Source organism: Antennarius striatus, chromosome 22, assembly GCF_040054535.1.
Source record: "Antennarius striatus isolate MH-2024 chromosome 22, ASM4005453v1, whole genome shotgun sequence".
Lineage (NCBI taxonomy): Eukaryota > Metazoa > Chordata > Actinopteri > Lophiiformes > Antennariidae > Antennarius > Antennarius striatus.
This window is the reverse complement of record NC_090797.1, coordinates 6,737,381-6,757,285: the sequence shown is the minus strand read 5'-3', so window position 1 is coordinate 6,757,285 and position 19,905 is coordinate 6,737,381. Positions and strand designations below refer to the sequence as shown.

At 39.1% G+C, this 19,905-nt stretch overlaps 1 protein-coding gene across 4 annotated transcripts; it reads left to right on the top strand.

Moving 5' to 3' along the window:
• Window positions 1–1,184: 1,184 nt before the first annotated feature.
• Window positions 1,185–18,707, top strand: pacsin2 (protein kinase C and casein kinase substrate in neurons 2). 4 transcript variants are annotated; one of them, XM_068306528.1, is made up of 12 exons: window positions 1,185–1,323; window positions 8,603–8,694; window positions 8,881–9,037; window positions 9,148–9,383; window positions 10,488–10,640; window positions 11,080–11,255; window positions 11,351–11,471; window positions 12,035–12,082; window positions 13,083–13,213; window positions 15,541–15,684; window positions 16,702–16,883; window positions 16,991–18,707. In XM_068306528.1, exons 2-12 carry the CDS (start codon window positions 8,638–8,640, stop codon window positions 17,101–17,103), a joined length of 1,518 nt encoding a protein of 505 aa, XP_068162629.1. In that variant the 5' UTR covers window positions 1,185–1,323; window positions 8,603–8,637; the 3' UTR covers window positions 17,104–18,707. The 4 variants fall into 4 exon arrangements, with proteins under 4 accessions (XP_068162629.1, XP_068162630.1, XP_068162631.1 ...); XM_068306529.1 differs by lacking the exon at window positions 12,035–12,082; XM_068306530.1 differs by lacking the exon at window positions 15,541–15,684.
• Window positions 18,708–19,905: the final 1,198 nt, after the last annotated feature.

Below are 19,905 nucleotides of genomic sequence, written 5' to 3'. Positions count from 1 at the left end.
TTGTTTTCCATTTAATGAAGGATGCGTATTGGTACTGCCTTAAACTTTTACAATTGCTCACTCTAATTCAAAGGTAAGTGAGGAAAATAGGTTGTTCTTTGGCTTAACTGATCTTTTGAGATTTTAAAGAAGTGTCATCATTTACTGCAGTTGTAAGATATTTAAAATCCATTGAAGGGCTTTTTTAAAATATAATTTGTGGACAGTTGTATTGTTTCTCAAACTGGATTAAATGTAAAAAAAAAAAAAGGGGGGGGGCAACTTTGAGCTGTACATCTTAAAGTGTGCATTGAATGCTGTGTGTCTGTGGTAAATGCATCTCTTTTTAAGATTAGATGACTAATTAATGACGACTGCATGAGCAAGAGGGATATTATAAGGAGCAAAAGACAATTTTTACCTTTTACTTTTGATTAAATTGAATATTTCCAGTGACAATTTTCATAGTTTAGGACACATAATACTATTTACATGTTAACTTCTCAAAGTCCTTAGGATGTTAATTTGTTTGTTATAATTGATTTATTCTTCATAATTCAAGAATTTTGTCCGAAGCGCTTATACATTTAGGGAGTTTACATTAAAAAGATCTGATATAAATCAGACAAATCCTTATTTTACTTTTCGTATCCACTAGGGCTCCCTTAGGGCCCCAGACCCCACAGTGGGAACCAGCGCATGGACTGACTCGGGATGAAAAAAACTGGAAAAACTTTTCAAGGGATGTGACGTTAGACAACCGCGCCTCGACATGGTTTGCATAAAGTTTACCAAGATTAAAGATTGTCTCATCGGAAGTAATTGAATTTCAAAATACGGTTTTTGACATTTGCTTCATATCACTATTTTACTTTTTAAAAGAAAAGTATTCGCTTTTAGCAGGTAGATGTATATTCGAATCAAAGTTTAATGGCTACTTGGACCTTTAATTTGCTACAATTCAACCACATGTGGGTCACATGTTAGGGCTCAATATGCAAAATATTTAGTGATTACAGTATTAGGAAAAAAATATGACGTAAAATACTAACTTCAATGTTGAACGCTTAAGTTCAATTCATAGTACTGAGATCAAGTCCGATTACCTCAAAAAATGTTACTTAAATTGTGTTTTCGACATGCAAAAATAAAACGATGCTTTTATTTTGAAGTACGTGACCGGATGCGGCATTCCGCATTGCAGCTAAAGACGATTGTGTCAAACAGTCAATCGATGGTGCCGCTGCTGAGTGAAACGATCGAAAAGATTTGTAAATTGGTACCTCCGAGAGAACTATCTCACTAGTTGATCCTAAATAATTAGGAGATATAAACCCGAGTCAGGTAAGCTTTATTCAAGACCTTTATGTTGCACTTTTAAAACTTTGTACTTGAAGGGGGTTCTTGGCGTTTCGCTAACATCAGAGCTACGTTAGGGGCTAACATTAAAGTTACTTCCCGATGGGAGGAGGTCGGTACTGTGGTGCTCCTACAAACTTAAAAGTATTTATTCACCGCAGTGCTTTGTCTGACTGTTTGTGTGGAAATTAAAGTGTATCTATCCCACATTCTGTGTCTTCAACACAGGCTCAATAACTTTGATATATGCTGGTATTAAAAGCCCCAACACCTATGCTAAGCTAACACCTTTAGGTCGTAGGTTACGACCTGCGTTTGTATTAATTCAACATTGGAATTGAGTTTTTTTTGAACGAACCAAGTTAATTGAAGGTAAAGATGTTGTAGCACAGCTGTTAAGGGTTTCACCGGGAGAGACTGGCGCTTCATTGCCTGTGGTAAAGGGCGGGGCAGGCTTCGCAAGGAAAGATAAACCCCTCGGATCATGTCGTATCATCCTATGTTAAAATGCTTTCAGAATGACACAATAATGTCATTTTTATGGGAAAAAAAGGAGTTTCTGTTCTTGATATATGAATGAATTCGTTTCGGAGCTTTCAGACCATCCCTATCTTTCATTTGCGCAGTGCAAGCTGGCTGCCAAGTTCACCCTGACTTCTGCACTGAACACTGAACTCAGGTTACACGTAGGGAAAGAAAGGAGCCTTATCAGAGTTGTATCGCCTTTGCATTTAATATTCTGACCATTAACAGTCCTGATCTGCACGAGTTTATGAATCAGGGAACAGGAACCTACTGAAAATGACAAACATCCAATAATCATTATATGTCATGAATCAGTTATCAGTCATAGTCATGCTGCATTTAGACAAGCCTAGTGAGGCAAAGTCTATGCTGTTTGTTGGGGTGGTTGTGTTGTCAAGGGGAAGCAATAATCAAAACTGTATAAATCAAGAAAAGCAAAAAAGAAAAAAGTCAACTTGCTTAAGGTTGTGTTGAAGACATTTCATGTCTCATCCAGTGATCCAGTGAGCTTCTTTACTTCTAACTGACTGGTAGAGAGTTGATAGGAATCTGGACTCTATCTATACTCCTCCTTCTCCCGTCTTGATTTACCTCGACCTGGATGACTGAGAAGTTACACAGGTATGTCAAAACTGAATATAAAGCTGCTGTTTCCATTTGCGGGGGGGGGGGGGGGGGGGTCAAATGAACTGATTGCTCCCTTGCGGAATCAGGCTAAACTTAGCTTCGAGTTTGGTTTTCAAGCACTGCCTCCATGGAGAGAAATCTTTGCTTGTGTTCTCATGGAGCCCACATGAAACATTTACAGAGATACAAAAAAGTTAGCATGAAGCTCACTACCCCTCTGAAGCTGCACTGAAAATATTTGAGAGAGCAAAAAAACATTGTTGTCAAATACTGTAGCTTAGTGTGCATTCTTAGATGAAATATTGAATCGCTTTATCGGTCAATTGATCCACAGAAAACCTGTAAGCAAGAACAAGTAAATTTAGGATAAACCTTTGGTCCTTTGGTTCTTCTAGATGTGCTACCAGAAAGTTTAAAATGCAGAAGTCAAGGTTTTGGTTTTCTGTCAACTTGCTCACACATTGTGGTCATGACACTTTCATGAAAAGTCTCCAACATGAAATGCATCACATGAGACTCCACTGCACACAGGATGAGGGCTTCCATAGGAAAATGTGAATTTGAGTTTCATCAGGAGCTCCCCTTCCCTGTCATGTAATGCAGAATTTCCCTCCATTATGTTCATCTCTGTGATACTGGCGTGTCGACTGGAAAATGCTTGAAGGTGTGGAACAAATGCTATTGTTTCTCCCTGGACATGGAGCATGGGGTTTTTGAGCAGACCGACTGGTCATTTTTGTTGAAGCTACAGTTCACCTGGTGTTGGTGGACCAACACTGTCATTGTCTTGTGTTTTCAGGATTCATAACCACAGTTTTAACACAGTTAGAGGCTCTCTCAATGTATGTAAAGGCTGAATATGTGAAAGTGAGTCATCCACATGCAGTGTGACAGTTTCTTATGCGATCAGCAGTCCCGTGCAGCTGTTGAGCTCATGCAAGGAAGGAGGACAGAGGTGCTTGACAGACAGAGAACAACATCAAGGTCATGACCTGCGATCGCCATGGAAACTTCTGACCTTCAAGCTTATGCAGAAGTGTGTAAATAGAAAAATGAAGCAAAGTATATTGTCAAAGCCCTAATGGGATTTAGCAACGTCTTGCTGTGAAACTCCAATATTGAAGGGCTAGATTATCTCACATGCATTCTCTGCATGTGAGATATTGCAAGCGCTTTATGCAACAAAGGAAGGAAATGGAAACAGAAAAAAAAGTCACCCCGGTCAGTGGTCAGATAAGCAATTTTCATGTTATTAAGTCATCAAGTAAGACATTGTGAATTGGAAAACTATTATCAAATATGTTCCAAGGTAGCTTGATAGGTAATTAAACTCACTTCCTGCAGTCCACAAGATTAACATTTACACTCAGTTTTTAAGTGAGTTGAATTTATTTGTTTTTTCTTTTTTTTAAGCGTCAACTATTTTACTTTAATTGTGTAGTCAATCTGATGATTAATATAATCTGCAGCACAGCAATGGTTTGGTCTGGAAAATACTCAAATACATCGCAATCCTCAAAGGAACGGTTCTCACTTCAGAAGATCAACAGTCAATTAGTTAAACTGTTTAATCTGCAAATATTTCCACACTTGCTGAAGATATTTTTCATGAAAAATGTGAGCATTGTCTGTTTATTGCATCCCTCTTAAGTATTATACTCATTAAATACAGTATTTTCCGCACTATAAGGCGCACCTTCAATGAATGGCCTATTCTAAAACTTTTTTCACATATAAGGCACACTGTCAGTTTTTGAGAAAATTAAAGACTTTTAGGTGCCCCTTACAGTGCAGAAAATACTGTACTCTTGGGGTGTTGTTCAGTTGTTTATTGCAAGGCATCAACCTGGAAAATGTGATGTGTGTTCTTAATTAACAGCTTACATTTTATAGACTTAAGAGAAAATAGTCTTCAGACTAATAAATGGTGAAAATACTGGAAACAGCTGGAGGGAAAGGTACTAATCAGTTCCTCTTGTGCGTAAAAATCTGGAGAAGTAAGTCATGCATTGCTATTTAGACAAACCTGGCAGGAGTTTTGGTTCTTGTTTACGTTGACGGTGATGTAGACGAGACCGAGAAGTCTCAGCAGGAAGACTAATATAACACAGCAACCTTTAGGATAACTCCACTTACTGAGCACATACTGTATTTACCACCCATTCCAGAAGTTACTGTTTAGCAGACCAGTAGAATGAGGCAAAGTCAAATATAGAGGTTATTTGGTGTGAATCTACCTGTGGCCTTGTCTGTATATTTGATACCGTTGAGATTGGTGTCCTGGAGTATATTTTCTATTTAGCTGTTGTTTATATGTCAGCTCCATAATGACTGATTTTGTGACGACCCTGAAAGACATAAACACAGGGTGAATAAACAGCGGTGGGTTGGGAAGGATAAGTTCTTGTGCCTACAGGCTTTACTTTTTCATTATTTGGAATACCTTGTCTCTTGGTGTGATTGTGTTGTCCAATCTCACCCCCTCCCTGCCCAGAACTGGTGTGGAGGTCATTGGCATATCATGTCCTCCTCAGACACGAGTCAGGTAGTCTTATTTCCAGCAGCGTATAACAGGAGGCTTTCATGTGCTTTTAATAACACACAGTCATATCTTGCATCCTCCCTTTCCTCCCCCTCTCCAGCTTGCTGCCTGCCTCCATTCTATTAAGTCATTTATACACATCAATCAACAACTGATATTTTTTACGTGAAATTTGTTTGTGTCTAGAATTAATTTAATGAGTAGTGACAGTGTGGGAAAAAGCTTAAGTTGCAAGTCTCATTTTTAACATGGCAGCTCAGAGGAATGCATTTGTTCACTTACAACTTCAGACTATTGTGTTTAACCAAGTACCAGCATGTTCTGTAAATGTGCTTATCGGGCTTTAGTTGATATCATTGTTTAGTTTGATTACGAAACCATGAAACTGTATCTAAGAAACTCAATTCAGCAAAACTTCAGATGGAAGGAATTGTGCATTTGTTGTCAGAAACATGTTTTTTGTGTGTTTTTCATATTAACCTTATAAAACACACATTAGAAATTAGACTCTACATTTTGTGTTCAATACAGTTTTTCAGTTTTGTTTTTGTTTTTTGTGCCTAGCAGCAGAGTGTTGGATTTTCCTGTGTTCGTCTGCAGACGAACTGAGTGGACTTCAGACCTTGACTGAGTCAACACTGTTGTTTGCAGGTCTGGGTCAAGCTGCATCCAGTTTTTTTAAACACTCTTAGGGTATGCAGTCACTTGTTCCTTTTGCTGCTGAGTACTTCAAGCTTGGAAAATAGCTTTTATGGGAAAGGAATGTCAATGAATTGTTGCAGCTAAAAATGTTGTCTCTGCAACTTTGATAGGAAGAGCTACTTGATTATGAAACCTTCCTACATTCAAGCACAATGGAACAGGATTGCATAATCAGATATGTACATCAGCAATGTTCATGACCAAAGTAATTGTTTTACTTCCCCCTTTGAAATTTATTTTATTGTATAAGAAGCTATCAGAAAATAAAAAATAATAATCTTATCTGTCTCCATCAGACTTATACTTCCACACCCATATCTTTGGGAGCCAGCACCACCCAATTTAACTCTTGCCTTCAGCGCACCAGAAAATAAGAACACAGTTCTGATAATACCTTCTTCTTATGGCAGATACCAATAAGATAATTAAAATTCTAGCTTGTACATTCGTGAAGAGTTGTGTGTTTGTTGTACATCAGTGTACAGGAGAGAGATGTCCCCCCCAAAACTTGTGTTTTCCTTATCTTATCGGGCGCATTGCTGATTGATTTTGGGTAAAGATCTGGGACATTTTTGCTTCACTTTCTGTGGTGTTGTTGGATATTCCAAGTTACATATAAACTCCTCAACCAATTTTCGAGAAACTTTGTGGAGGAGCTGTGCATGGATCAAGTCAATCAAAAAGTGCAGTGTTGTTCGGCCTTGACTAAGGAATGTATTCTGAGGAGTGCCACTCATTTAATAAAAATAATACTGCTGTGATAAATCTCTCAGTGGAAGTTGGTGCTCAACAGCGTTTACTGCCAGCAGACATGTTGCCATGTATTGAGAAGGTATTTGTAGCTTGTCCCATTCATCCCTTGTGTGTTCCTCTCATGTGCTAGACCAGTGATTGATGAATATGGATAGCTGGAAGAGAAATGCTAAATAGAGCAGAGGACAACACCATGCTGGATAATTAGACTTATTATGCTAAGGAAGAGGCTTCTTTTGCTCTTATTTTGCAATATTCTTTAATAGTTATTTAAAAGTCTTTGCAAGATGTTAGTAAATGCTTGAAAATGTCTGGTAGCACCAGACCCAGCCCATTAAATATTAATTTAATTATATGAAAACCAAAAGAAGATCATTCTCGCATTTCAGCATAATAGGAAAGCCCACATGGTTTGAATGATTGTTGTTTTTATCAGTTTGCAATTATGACTGCACTGTAATACAGTGATATTTGATACAGCCAACAAAGATGGTGCACACACAAACAGGTGTGTTTTTTATCAAAGCTTCACTTCTTGAGGAAGTCTTTTAAAATTAAACATGTGGTTTTTGCTAAAAGTGGTGGCAGACAACATCTGTTTGTGCGTCTTTGGTTGTTTGACTGACCTGACTGTAAACTATAGACACAGTTAAAGCGAATATTGTTAACCAGCTAGCAGCAAAGACAATACCACCCTCTGTCCAAGTCCTGCCATGGAGGGCACGGTCCACTGACCACTGGCCAACACACACCAAGCACTAGCCCTAGTGCTGAAAGAAGCTTTGTGGGCTCAGTTCGCTCCAAAATGCATCTATGCATCATAACATGCTGGTCATGTCTGATCGCATCGCGTGTGGATGGATCACTCTCTATAAAAGTGAAAGAAATGGAAGATTTAAGTGAAATTTTATCATTATTAAAAATTGCGTCATTAGCCATCATGGCCTGCAGTATTTGATTACATTCCTTGTCAACTAATTTTGATTTTCATGTGGAGAAATAATATTTGATAATGTGAACTGTGATTCCTGCACAGTTGATTATAATTTTTTCTGAATACAAAAGGACTTATTTTATTTTAATTTAGTTGGACAAGGGAGGAGAGGATGAATGATTGAGCTGAGAAGGAAAGGATGGAGGAGAGGAATAAAGAGAGACTGTTTGAAATGAGGGAAGAGGAGAGGGGTAGAAGAGAGTAACAGAAAACTGGCTCTCTGCCCATCGGAAGGAAGTGGAAGATGCCAACTGTGTCCCTCTTAGCAGTTTCTTTCTCTCTATGACACACACACACACACACACACACACACATGCACAGCTGAGGTCTAGCTGAGGGTCTATGTGTCCACTGTGGTTTCAGTTTGAGTTTTGTTGAGGGTAGTTAGGTCAGTAAACATACTTTCACTCCTCATTCCTGTTTATACTTATCACTCCTTTAAATCATTTTTATTCCAACTCACTACGTACAATCTTATTTAAATCTGAGTCGCGCATGCGGTATCTGAGGACTATTATCTAACAAAATAATAATAATGTTTTAGTCCTATCATCCTTCAATTGTTGGTTTCCTAAAACATGGTTCATTTCAAGATGTCTTTTTATTCCTGTCTGTTAATGGACTGCTAACTTTAATTTAAAATTCAGCTCCGGGCCATTTTTCACAGAGAATGAAGAGATTTTGTGATCAAGGCCTGCACAATTCTGGAAAAAAGTGCAAATTTTTAGCTCAGAATTTAAATCCAATTCTTTGTGCTGATTTTATTTTTTTCTCCAGATTAAAATATTCGATGCAGGCCTTCTCTGTCACGCACTCTTCACTGCTGTCATGTTTAAACATGTATACTCTCCTTCTCGCTGCTCTCCTTCTCACTGAATGACGTTGTGGAAAGCTGCACTGTCATTGGTTGAAGCAGAAATCAATATTAGTGCTGTATTGGGGGGGCATTTGGATTCTGTAGACAAAAGAAACTATTTGTGATGCAGTCGTGAAATAAAATGCAGAAGCATCACCTTCATTTTGAAATAAGATGGCATGTACGTGTGAATGGAGATCACCAGACAAATCTTGCAGCTCTAATGTAATCATGTTCAATCATTAACACTCAGGTTTTTGTTTAGGCCCTACACACTGAGTGTAACTCGGGGCAGCAGCGATGTCAGGCTCCTACGACGACTCCACGATTGATGTCTCCAGCGACAGCTTCTGGGAGGTGAGATGAGGAAATCATCGAACTTTTATGATTATTTGTTGTTATTTTAAAGTAACGTCTATATTTCAGTGGTAAATGAAGTACGTAATATAAATCTAATAAACTTTACAATAATGTACCTGCAATACGGCTGCTGCAATTCATTTTTGTCTGTCATTTTCTTTTCAATCGGTTACTTATTCTCAGGTTGGTAACTACAAGCGAACGGTGAAACGGGTGGACGACGGCAACCGGCTCTGTAATGATCTGATGAACTGTCTTCACGAGCGGGCACGCATTGAAAAGTCATATGCACAGCAGCTCACAGAATGGGGGAAGCGGTGGCGGCAACTCATAGATAAAGGTACAAAGGTTTTACATGAGTCTCACGTTGTATTCATACATTCAAACCATTCTTTCATTTTGGATTTATTTCTTTTGCAGACACTGACTTGTAAACTGCTCTTTCCTCAGGCCCTCAGTATGGTACGCTAGAGCGAGCATGGTCCGCCCTGTGCACAGAGGCCGAGAAGGTGAGCGAGCTCCATATGGAAGTGAAGGCCGCAATAATGGGAGAAGACTACGAGAAGTTAAAGAACTGGCAGAGGGACGCCTACCACAAACAGATGATCGGTGGCTTCAAGGAGACGAAAGAGGCCGACGATGGGTTCCGCAAGGCTCAGAAACCCTGGGCAAAAAAACTGAAAGAGGTTTGGATTTCATGCTCCTCGGGACCACACAGGATACAAACTTAGCTGAAAGCTGAGCACCTGTTTGAAGTATTTTTTAACCAACATTTTCTAAACTATAAATATCCAAGCAGTGACAAGCAAGTTATTTTTCAAGACTGCGGCTAGATTTATTAATTTCACCCCTCAGTTCACTGGTTACGTAGTGAATCCTGTAGTTCGCTGACCTTTAAGCAACAGAAGGAGAAATAGTGCAGGGAGCCTGGGGGGGTCAGTGTCCTCCATACAACTGCTTTCATTTTAGCAGCCTTCCTACTGGGAACTACACACATTCCTTCCAGTGTCTGTGCACTGATTTAAGAGCGTTCACTTACAAGTATTTGAATGGTTACAGGATCTGCCAACCTTTCCTGTGTGCATGATGATATCACAAGGGGGGAGGTGATATCCTGGCCTTGTCATAGAGCATGGACAGAGCGATGAAGCTTTGTAGCCATAGTGATTTATTGAATGACTGGGGATGGAGGACAGGGAGGAAATGAGGTTAATTAAGCACCATAGAAAAGAGTAGCTGACATGGGCAGTACAATATATCAATAATAGACACATATATGCTTAACTAGGAACAACCTTTGCATCATAATCTGTTATAGTGGATTGACATTGTGTTTTCTGCACTTATGCTGAGAGGAACACTCAAAATGCTGATAATCTCCGAGGCTGCAGTATTTTCTGAAGTTCTCCCAACGCATGACCTTGTTGCTTGTTCTGCAGGGACATGGCTTCCCTGGCTTGGGCCCAAGTCACACTGGGTACCTGCCAGAATGCTTCAGATGGCGCCGCAGTTAGATGAAGCTTCTTCCACTGCATGTTAACTATAAGCAAAGTGATAAAGGAGTAGTCAGATAGAATCTTTATCAGGCCTCAGTGTTTTCATTTCCCTGCCTTACTTTCATATCACCAAACTTCTCTAATAAGGAATTTGTAGTGTTTCCAAAAATGTCAAATGGCCAAAACATGGTCAGGCTTTAAGGTGTAGAAATTATGGTGATGTCAGCCTCACCATCTTAAGTTTCATTGATGAAAGACGTTGATTGTATTCTACATGTATGGCTGAATCTGCAGGTGGAGACGATGAAAAAGTCATACCATTCTGCCTGTAAAGAAGAAAAACTGGCAGCTAGCAGAGAGAACAGCAGCAAACTGGACAACAACAACCCTGATACACAAAAGAAGCTCCAGGAAAAGGTGGAGAAATGTCAACAGGAGGTCCAGAAGGTAAAGGGTTTGGGGGGGGGGGTGTTTCTATCATACCTTGTTTTATTAGGATTCAGTGTGTTACAAGATAATTTTTACTATGAATTTTAAAATCTTCTGTCTTGCTAGTTTGGTGTTAATTATTGCAATCAAGGGGAAAAAGGTGTTAGATAATCTGTCATCTAAAAGCCCCTCAGAAACATAAGAAAGCAAGAACACAATCCCTTTATTAACACTATAGAGTTTTGGTTCTTTCCCAAGATTTTTTCTCAGACAAAACACATGTGGATAAAAATGTGGCCCTTCCTTAGATATTGACTAAACATGCTGACAACCTGCTGTGATATGGTCACTGATGAACTATGTGTTATATAAAATGTTTTTAATTTCCATCAGTATATTATCAGCAATTAATATTATTTCATTGTGTCTTGTTGCTTCACATTTCCCTTTCTGTCAGTCTAAGGAACGATATGAGAAATCCCTAGAGGAGCTGGACAAGTTGACGCCTCAGTACATGGAAAACATGGAGCAAGTGTTTGAACAATGGCAGCAGTTTGAAGACAAACGCATTCGCTTCTTCAGAGAACTGCTGCTGGAGGTTAAACAACACCTGGATCTGTCATCCAATCACAGGTCAGATATAAGTTGTTATTAAAAAAAAAAAGATATTGCTGCTGCTTTGAGGTGAGAGATTTGACTCATCATGCTTGCATAATTATTGTCTCTAGATTCAAGACGATCTACCACACGCTGGAGGACACGATCTCTGGTACTGATGCTGAAGAGGATCTGAAATTGTTCCGGGCCAGTCATGGTCCGGGCATGCCTATGAACTGGCCCCAATTTGAGGTATTACACTCTTGGATATTACTTGTTAAAAAAAAAAAAAAGACGGAAGGAATGGAGGAAAACCATCCCATGTGACTCTCTCAGAAACTTCATACACATTTGATAGTGGTCTTTTGCCTTAATCAGTTTTTAAAAAATCATGTATCACGCCGTGAGGTAATTATCAATCGATTATAATATCTTTCTTATTTTACTAGTATCTCCATTGAAGGCTCCTGATGCTCTCCCAGGCCCAAATATGAGAACCCACTGTCAAAACAACAGCAGAAATGGGTTTAATATTTCTACTGAAAATAGCTGTTCTAGTGGGGCATCTTGATCAGCTCCCATTCGAGGCTTTTGAAAAAAGGAATGCACGGAGGTTGTTTGCCTGAAATATTTTTCAAGCTACTGGCCATTTAGTGAAGATCCCTTGTTTCCGATTAGTTATTACACAACTAAGCAGTGTCTACCTTCACAGACTAACATTTGAGCATCTGACAGTGTATCATTCAGTTCAGGACTAGACTGTGTTGACCACATTAACCGTCCTGCACCTGCTTCCCTTTCCCCATGTCTGACAGAATTTGGACTGGTCCCGTCCTCGCACCTTTAAAAGAAGGTCCATTATAGTGAGTTCCTAATGGCAGGGAATCTTTTTAACACTCTCACACCTTACTGCTTCCATCTGTCTGTGTGCATTTGAGGTGGTTGTGTTTAATCCTCTCTGAAATTGAATATTAACCTGACAAAGAAACAAGTGGTTCATGCAGACACCACAGTGCTGTCCCTGGCGTAATAACTCCATGCAAATGTGTGACTATTTCACCTCTGCTCCCTCGACCTCATAAGTACAAGATGTTTCTACTTTTTCGTGGACGTCAAAATTTCAAGAATCACTCCACACTGCCGTGACAACTTTGAATTCTGAACCCTCAGCGACCCCAGTCGTAACTGCAGATGTGAGCCCTGCGGTGTGTCACATGATGTCAACACGGGCTGGCATTTGTTCTCAGAGGTCAGGAGACAGACTTAAAGTTAAAGAGGCCTAATAAATCTGAAGGGTCAAACAAGGGTAAAATATTATTGATGTGAAAAAGGGACAATGCAACTGTTGTCTGTATTCTTTTGATTATTTAGACTTCTAACTCCAGCACAAGATTTAAATTATGCTGTCATGCTATTGTGGATTTTAGAATAAATCAAATAAGCCTAAAAAAAAAATTCTATAAAGGTCAATCATTGTGAATGTTGGCCAAAACGGCATTACTCCAGTCATTCAGGGGTTCTATAGAAGCATTTCTAACTACATCTGCAAAAGGAAGAACATTTTCTTTTCTGTAACTGTTGTTAAACGGTATTGGGATGTCTTCATTTCTCCCCTCTCGCTGGCAAGCCTCTGGTGGAGGGGGAGACTGCTTGGTGCTGTATTTCTGTATACAGAGTTGTATCGGAAATATATATAAATTTTAGAATCCAGTTGCCGTGGCCATATGAGTGCTGGAATGTGCATATGTTTTGGTGCCTATGCTTGTGATGTGTTCTCCCCGACAGTCTGAGGGCTTTTTTTTTTTAACAATCTCATTGGCTTCTGTTCGACTACTTCCCTGTCTGTCTGTGTGTGTCTGCCAGGATTGGTCCATAGATCTGAACCGAACGCTCAGCAGACGGGAAAAGAAGAAGCCATCGGAGGGCGTCACTCTGACAGGCATCAGCCAAACTGGGTCAGACCAACCTGTTCAGACCGCCAAAGGCAGCAGCAGGTAGTACCTCAATAACACACTGATTCACTCTTTCGCCCTCTAACAAAGAGAAACCTGATCTGTTCAGGGATTCACAGGCAAAAATACACTCACTAACAATACTCCCAACATCAAAAAAAGCAGTGTTTTCCTCTTGAGGAATGCAAGTAAACGTTACGTAACATATGCCCCCAGTGACTCCTGGTTGGTTAACAGTAAACATTTTGTTGCAGTTTGATGGGAAAGAATTCATCCTTGCGTGACCTGAATCAGCTGGTCGTTAGCTGACTACACGCCAAACAGTAATGTAGGAATATGACACCAAAACACCTCATTGCATGGATATTAGCAAAGGAAAGCAAGATTTTAAAAAAAAATTTAAGTTAAGGACCTGATTTATCAAATTTGTGATGAACAAGAAGAAATATTAGTGGATGCTTGAGCTAAACAATATGTTTTCATGATTATAATTCACAGACCTGTTGGTGATTTAACTAACAAAAGTCTGGTTGTTTTCCAATTTGACTGCTTTGTCACTTTTTAGGGCCTCTTGATTTGCATTTTTCAGATGATACAATCTTTCCAAACCAAGTAAAAAGTAGGAATTCATAGCATAGAAATGTCTATTTCGTGTTGTGGCAACAGCAAAAAATAATAACAGTAGTTTGTGGGAACAGCAACAAACATGAAATTAAGCTTTGCATGAAAGTATCATGAAGCACAAAAAGCACAACTCGGTGTCCGTGCATACAGACACATTTTAACCCCTTGATACAAAATTTTAAAAAAAAAAATTTTTTTAATCCAGAACATGCCACACAAATTTTTAGGTGACTGAACATTGGTCATCATCACCGTAGTGTTTATTGCATTAGTTGTACAATTTTTTTGAGTGCATATTGAAGGAAAATGTTGGGATAATTGCAGATGTTGATTGTGTTGTTGCTCTGGATTTTTAAGAAATTGTCAGCTGGGATTATTTTGTCTGTTTATGGCCAATCTGTCAACATTACTGTGTGTGAACTCTTCTCTTTCCATTGCACCTTGCTGATGAGGTAACGAAGTTCCTCTACATTCTCATCCAGACAACAGTGCAGAGTGGCGTGTACGTACAAGTGATAAGAACTAGAGGAGCCTGCTGAGGAGTCAACAGAAGGAATGTCAGGCATGGAAAGCATTTGACCTATGAACTTGGACATGTTGACTGCACTCCCCCAACCAGCTTCATTGGCTCTGACATCACTTCCTACATCCGAGGGTGTAATTGGAGGATTTTATGTACATTATGTAGAGTTTCTGAACAGGGTTGCTTGAAATTTATTTTGTTTCTGGAGTCACAAAGGGTTGGGGTCAATAACACAGAGAAAGTTGTTTGACTGTAGTTAAAAGCACATTTTATCAGCTTCAGAAATTGTTACATTCCCATGGGATAAGACCAGTTATTCAGCTCTTGAAGTGCTTAGGTTCCTGTTGATAGTGGCAGTTTTGTTTGTTGTTTGACGTCACCATAGTTACATCGTGTTGAGCTCCCAGTCGAATCCTATTTGCTAGAACAACCCCTCCGGCTGCGCTGATGGCAGAGCATGGCATGACTATGCAAACAAAGGCGTTCACATTTCTCTGCTTCTCAATGGGACGGCCGATAGCCGCTGGTGTTCATGGTCCAGAGGTCTCTAAACAGGGAGCAGAAACCCTGTTTCTTCTCATGCAGGTGAAGGAAACAATAGTGGGAAGTAAACTACCGCAAGACATATTGTGCATCAACAACACCCAGATTTGACAATTAACTCTTTGATGTGTTACACAGGAAGTGATGCTTTGTTTTATTTGTTGCGTCATAAAGCACAGGTTATATTTCATCCAAACCAGTGTGTCTGGTAAATGTATGAGTTGGCTCAGGGCCCTGTGCTGTGCCAATAGCAGCGATACTACATTCACCTTACAGTGTGATACTGTCGAAAGACCAGCTTACAACGTATAACTAGTTATAGCTGTTGAAAGATGTCCTTGACCTTGGGAGCATTGGAGTCCATTGCACATGGAAAATTTGACTTTTTGATTTGGAGGCTTCTTTAAAACCTGTTTATTGCTGTCATGACCACTTCAACAAGAGGTGACATGCAAAGCTGAACAGTTTTTAAAAAACTCCGTATTTTTTTTCACCTTCTGCATCACAGCAAAACCTGACATGGTATCCTGATTGGGTATTTGACTATTACTACTATCGTTATAATTTCCTGTCTTTATCTCATCAATGTTGAATTTGCCCACAGGTAATGTGTGTCGCAGGTTTGTCTGTGTGTGTGCATGTAAACAAGCCATCTCTCACTTGTTCCCCATGTTGTCAGCCTGACTGTGCCCACTGTAACAGCACCAGTGGGCTCTAATCCCTTTGATGAAGATGAGGATGAGGAGAGAGAGGAGAAGAAGGCAGCACCGGAGCTGGAGACCACAGTCAACCACATCAGTGTGAATAAAGAGGAAATAAAAACGTTGGTGAACAGGAGAAAACACTCCTCCCACCCACAGCCTCCACGCCTCCCTGTTTCTATCTTTCTTTCATGGATCGCCATTCTTGCCATGTCTTGGTCTTGGTTTCTTTGCTCCCTTCTTTTTAATAAGCTTTTCTCCTCCCTCAGGTGGCAGGTTGTTGTTGTGTTTCTTTGCATGGTCAGTTCAATGGTATTACACATGACACCAGTGTGTGTCTGTTCTTCGCTCCTAACAGCGCCATGTTCTGCAGAGCATTACAAATGTCATGCACATGGGGACGCATGTCAAAGATATAGGAAATGTTTCTGTCTTACAGTCAGATCTAAATGTCGACACATGTAAACGGATTGGTTGTGAATTCATTCCACCTGTTAACCGACATTTTTGTCATAAATCCACTATTATGTACAGAAGGAAAACTAAATCATTAGTTAAGTTACAATGAAAGACTCTGAATAGATCTGACTGCAAAACTTTTTTTGTATGTGCTGATATGTTTGTGTTAAGATTTTCAACTTCTGATGTTTATGTGGCACCCTCTGCTGGTCGTTTAGGTTAAAATCCAATCACGCACATCCAACAATGATTTATCTTTCTAATTCTTGTGTTGCAGTGTTTCTCATGTTATTTGAATTGCAGTCATGTTTTTTTGTTGCATTACCTTCCGTCGTCATTCTGCACACTGAGTTGATCTTTAAGTGTCATTAAAACCATTTTTTAAATCACTTGACATGCTGCCTGAAACAAATGCTTGCTTTATAGCGCTGATGCCATGAGTAAGCATGATTTCCACTTTCTTATAACTGAAAGGTGACTGTTTTCTGGGCACATCACATGGATTTTTAGATTGTCATGGGTTTTTTTTTCTTATTTCTTGGTATTGTATTTATTTTTCCTCACTTTTCCAGCTTTGAGCTTTTAGCCCTGCTTTGTCCCACAAGGTGAAAAAAGTAAGAAACATGAAAACATGTTGGGCTTTTATTTTAAAGTGGATATATTTTGTTCTGTTTGTGTAGTGCAAGTAGTGTGGAGAAGACTCAAGACTGGTCAGATGAAGAAACCAGTGGCAACCCTTTCTCCTCTAATGGAGAGGGGAATCCGTTTGAAGATGAGCCATCATCTCCCGTCATATCCGTCCCTGTCAGAGCCCTCTATGACTACGAAGGACAAGAGCAGGATGAACTGAGCTTCAAAGCAGGTATAAATTGAAAATGAGCCCTACTGAAAAAGTAGGACACTCAAATTTTAAAATACCAGCAGGCTTCTGGTAAGCAAATATTTACCCTTCATCCTTTCTTCCTCCAGGGGATGAACTCACCAAAATTGGCGAAGAAGATGACCAAGGTTGGTGCAAGGGCCGGCTCAAAGATGGAAAAATCGGCCTTTATCCTGCTAACTATGTGGAAGACATCCAGTAATGATAGTAATAAGGTTTGTTGCAAAGTGACTGCAGCTGGAAACAAAAAGCCTGTTTTCAACCCTTTTCTCCCCGTTGGTGAGGACTGGACTCAGGTGGGAGAAGACTGAGAAGATAAGGTGCAGATTATTTAAGGACTGCTTGAGATACAGATGTTTGCCACGGTTAACCTTTGAAGAAACTAAATCCTGAGATGGAAAGTTATCACAGGTTTCCAGTTGATTCCAGAAGAACAAGATCGCAAACCATTGCTGTCAGTGTAAGACCTGTTACTTATGATATGAATTTGATCTATACTGTTACAGGAATATCCTTTCAATAACATACGAGACAAGATTCAATGAAATGTGTGAATTTATATACTGATTAACTGAAACACTGGGATGATGACTCTGACAAATTGTTTTGCAATGTTACATGTAGCCTTAATAAATGAGCCACTGCGGATTCATTAAGGGAGATAACCCTCTATATGATAGAATGATTATTTTTAGATAAACCATTTCTACCTGTTAGAATCCAGTCCATGAATGTAAATTGTTTTCATTCTTTTTTTTAACACATGGTAGCCCCTATATTATGTGATTGTGCCAAATTTAACTTAATTTTTTTTTAATTTAACTAGTCCTTAGATTATGATATCTTTTTTTCATTTTCACTTACTGTTATGGATATTTTCTAAGGATCATCTTAGCCTCATCCTGAGGTACACTTCATTTAGTTCACAGTGGGTGGGTTCCTCCACTCACTGCAGATGAATGTATGTTCTGTGATTTTATTGTCACTGATTGTTCACTTACTGATTTCTGCAACCACTGACCCACTAACCCCCCTTAACTGTCCTCAAGCTTTTCACATTAATCTCTCTGCTTTCCTTTGATTGTAGATTGTAATGTTACATGGGTTATGTTTCATGCAACACTGAATGATTTTCAAGTTATGGGAGAGTTGACACAGGATTATGTATCTGGTGTTTCATTCATGCATGTAAATAGCTTGGATGAAACATGTTGGATCAAATTTATCAAGCTCAAATGGAATTGATTACTGTTAATTTATAATGTCGCAAGTGCTTTTGTTCAACTTTTGTTAGAATGCTGTGACTGATATTGCAGTTGTATAGGAATAGATTTTTTTTTGCCAATATTCCTTGGATCTTTTGTTACTTTTGCAGATGTGATTAATTTCCCCTTAACAGATGGCCATATTCATTGACTTAACAAATACCATTCAAGTAATTGATAACTTTTTATTTGGAGCTAAGACATGAATGAATATGCTTCATTTCATGAGCTTCATCTTTATTTCATGTCCTCTCATAATTTTTTGCATTTTTGCAAACATGAACTGCAGGATTTTCATTAGTGCAAGCTCTAAATTTCTTAAATTTCAAGTGTGTCAATTAAATCTTTTAAAAATGCTATTTCATACCATCAACTGCAGCAAAAGAAGAATATTGGAGGGGTTTTTTGTCTTGAAAGCGGGGAGAAAGATGTTTTGCCATGTTTTCAGGGCATGCAGTTGTCAAAACGCAGCAACAGCTGTACTTGCACAGTAAGGTTTGTAAATGTTGTCCCATGACATAATAAATACATTTATTGTAAAACAAAACATTTTGTCTCTTTCTTGAGTACTTACATTTTATGTTTTTATGATATAAAAATATATACTGGATCTAAAATTAGTATTTGTAGTTTCTTATACCGCATGCCATTGTTAATATTGTTTTGTTGGTTGAAGGATCCTCTTTCAGGTTTGGCAAAGTTACAATTTTTAAAATGACTGTTCTCTGTAAGAATAAGAACAAACAAGCCACACTAGAGCCTCAAAACCACAAACTTGTATTAGTTTTGGATAAATTGGATGACTAAGCGCACATGACAGCAGCTGAAAATGAAGTATAAAAACATTGTTCACACAGGTTAGACTTCTACATGTCATGAGAGAATCTTATTTTCATTGTTTGATATGGTACAGTAAATAAACAGTCTCCGTTTGACTGTTCAGTTGTTCTGTCACCAACATTACGCTCTTTACACACGTAAATGTGCTGTCATTTATATCAAGTTCTGCTAACTAATGAAACCTATTCAAACTTTTAAATTTTTCCTATATAAAAGAGTAAATTGGCATAAGCACGTTATAAATCAGTTCACAAGAGAGGTATTCAAACCCATGCATATACCTTTATTGTATAAACTGAAATCAAGAGCTGACATCCAGCCGTTTAGCATGGTTTCCTTGATAATAGCCAAAACTGCTTTAGTTCTTATATCAACAGCTGCGGCATTGTACTGCTTGTAACAGCTTTTAGGCATTCAAAGTTTTATTTTCTGTCTGTTTTAGTCACATGATACATTTGTTGTTCACCTCTAATAGAGTTAATAGTATGAAAAACAACACAATTGCTGTATAATAAATACAGGCCCTCTCAGGAATCCTCCTGAGGTGACGTGGGCACCAAAAATGGGCTTCAGCAGGCCTATAGTCATTTCTACCCCAGCCTCTCCCCCTGCAGTGAGCCCAGTTGAAGTTCTGTTGGGGGAGTCAGCAGCCTCGGTTGCCATGAGTAACCCCTGTCCTCCAGATAACGGCCATCAAAGTCTCCAGGCATGTGTAGGACAGAGACAAGAACACAAACCTTTATGCTACCTACCATGTTACAGTCTGTTGCTCAGGTAAGACCATACATGAACCAACCCAGACTACTTTGCCTCCACATCACAAATGTAGTCTGCATCATCACATGTGATCTAGACATATGTTAGTTTATCTATGATGCAATTTCTAACATGTTGAAACG

What these genes read in the sequence shown, in the direction of transcription:
- pacsin2 (XM_068306528.1), top strand. Translation starts at nt 8,638, where the DNA reads ATGTCAGGCTCCTACGACGACTCCACGATTGATGTCTCCAGCGACAGC. An exon ending in GATCTGTCATCCAATCACAG is followed by an intron (nt 11,256 to 11,350) that starts GTCAGATATAAG and finishes TATTGTCTCTAG; the next exon opens with ATTCAAGACGATCTACCACA. An exon ending in AATAAAGAGGAAATAAAAAC is followed by an intron (nt 15,685 to 16,701) that starts GTTGGTGAACAG and finishes CTGTTTGTGTAG; the next exon opens with TGCAAGTAGTGTGGAGAAGA.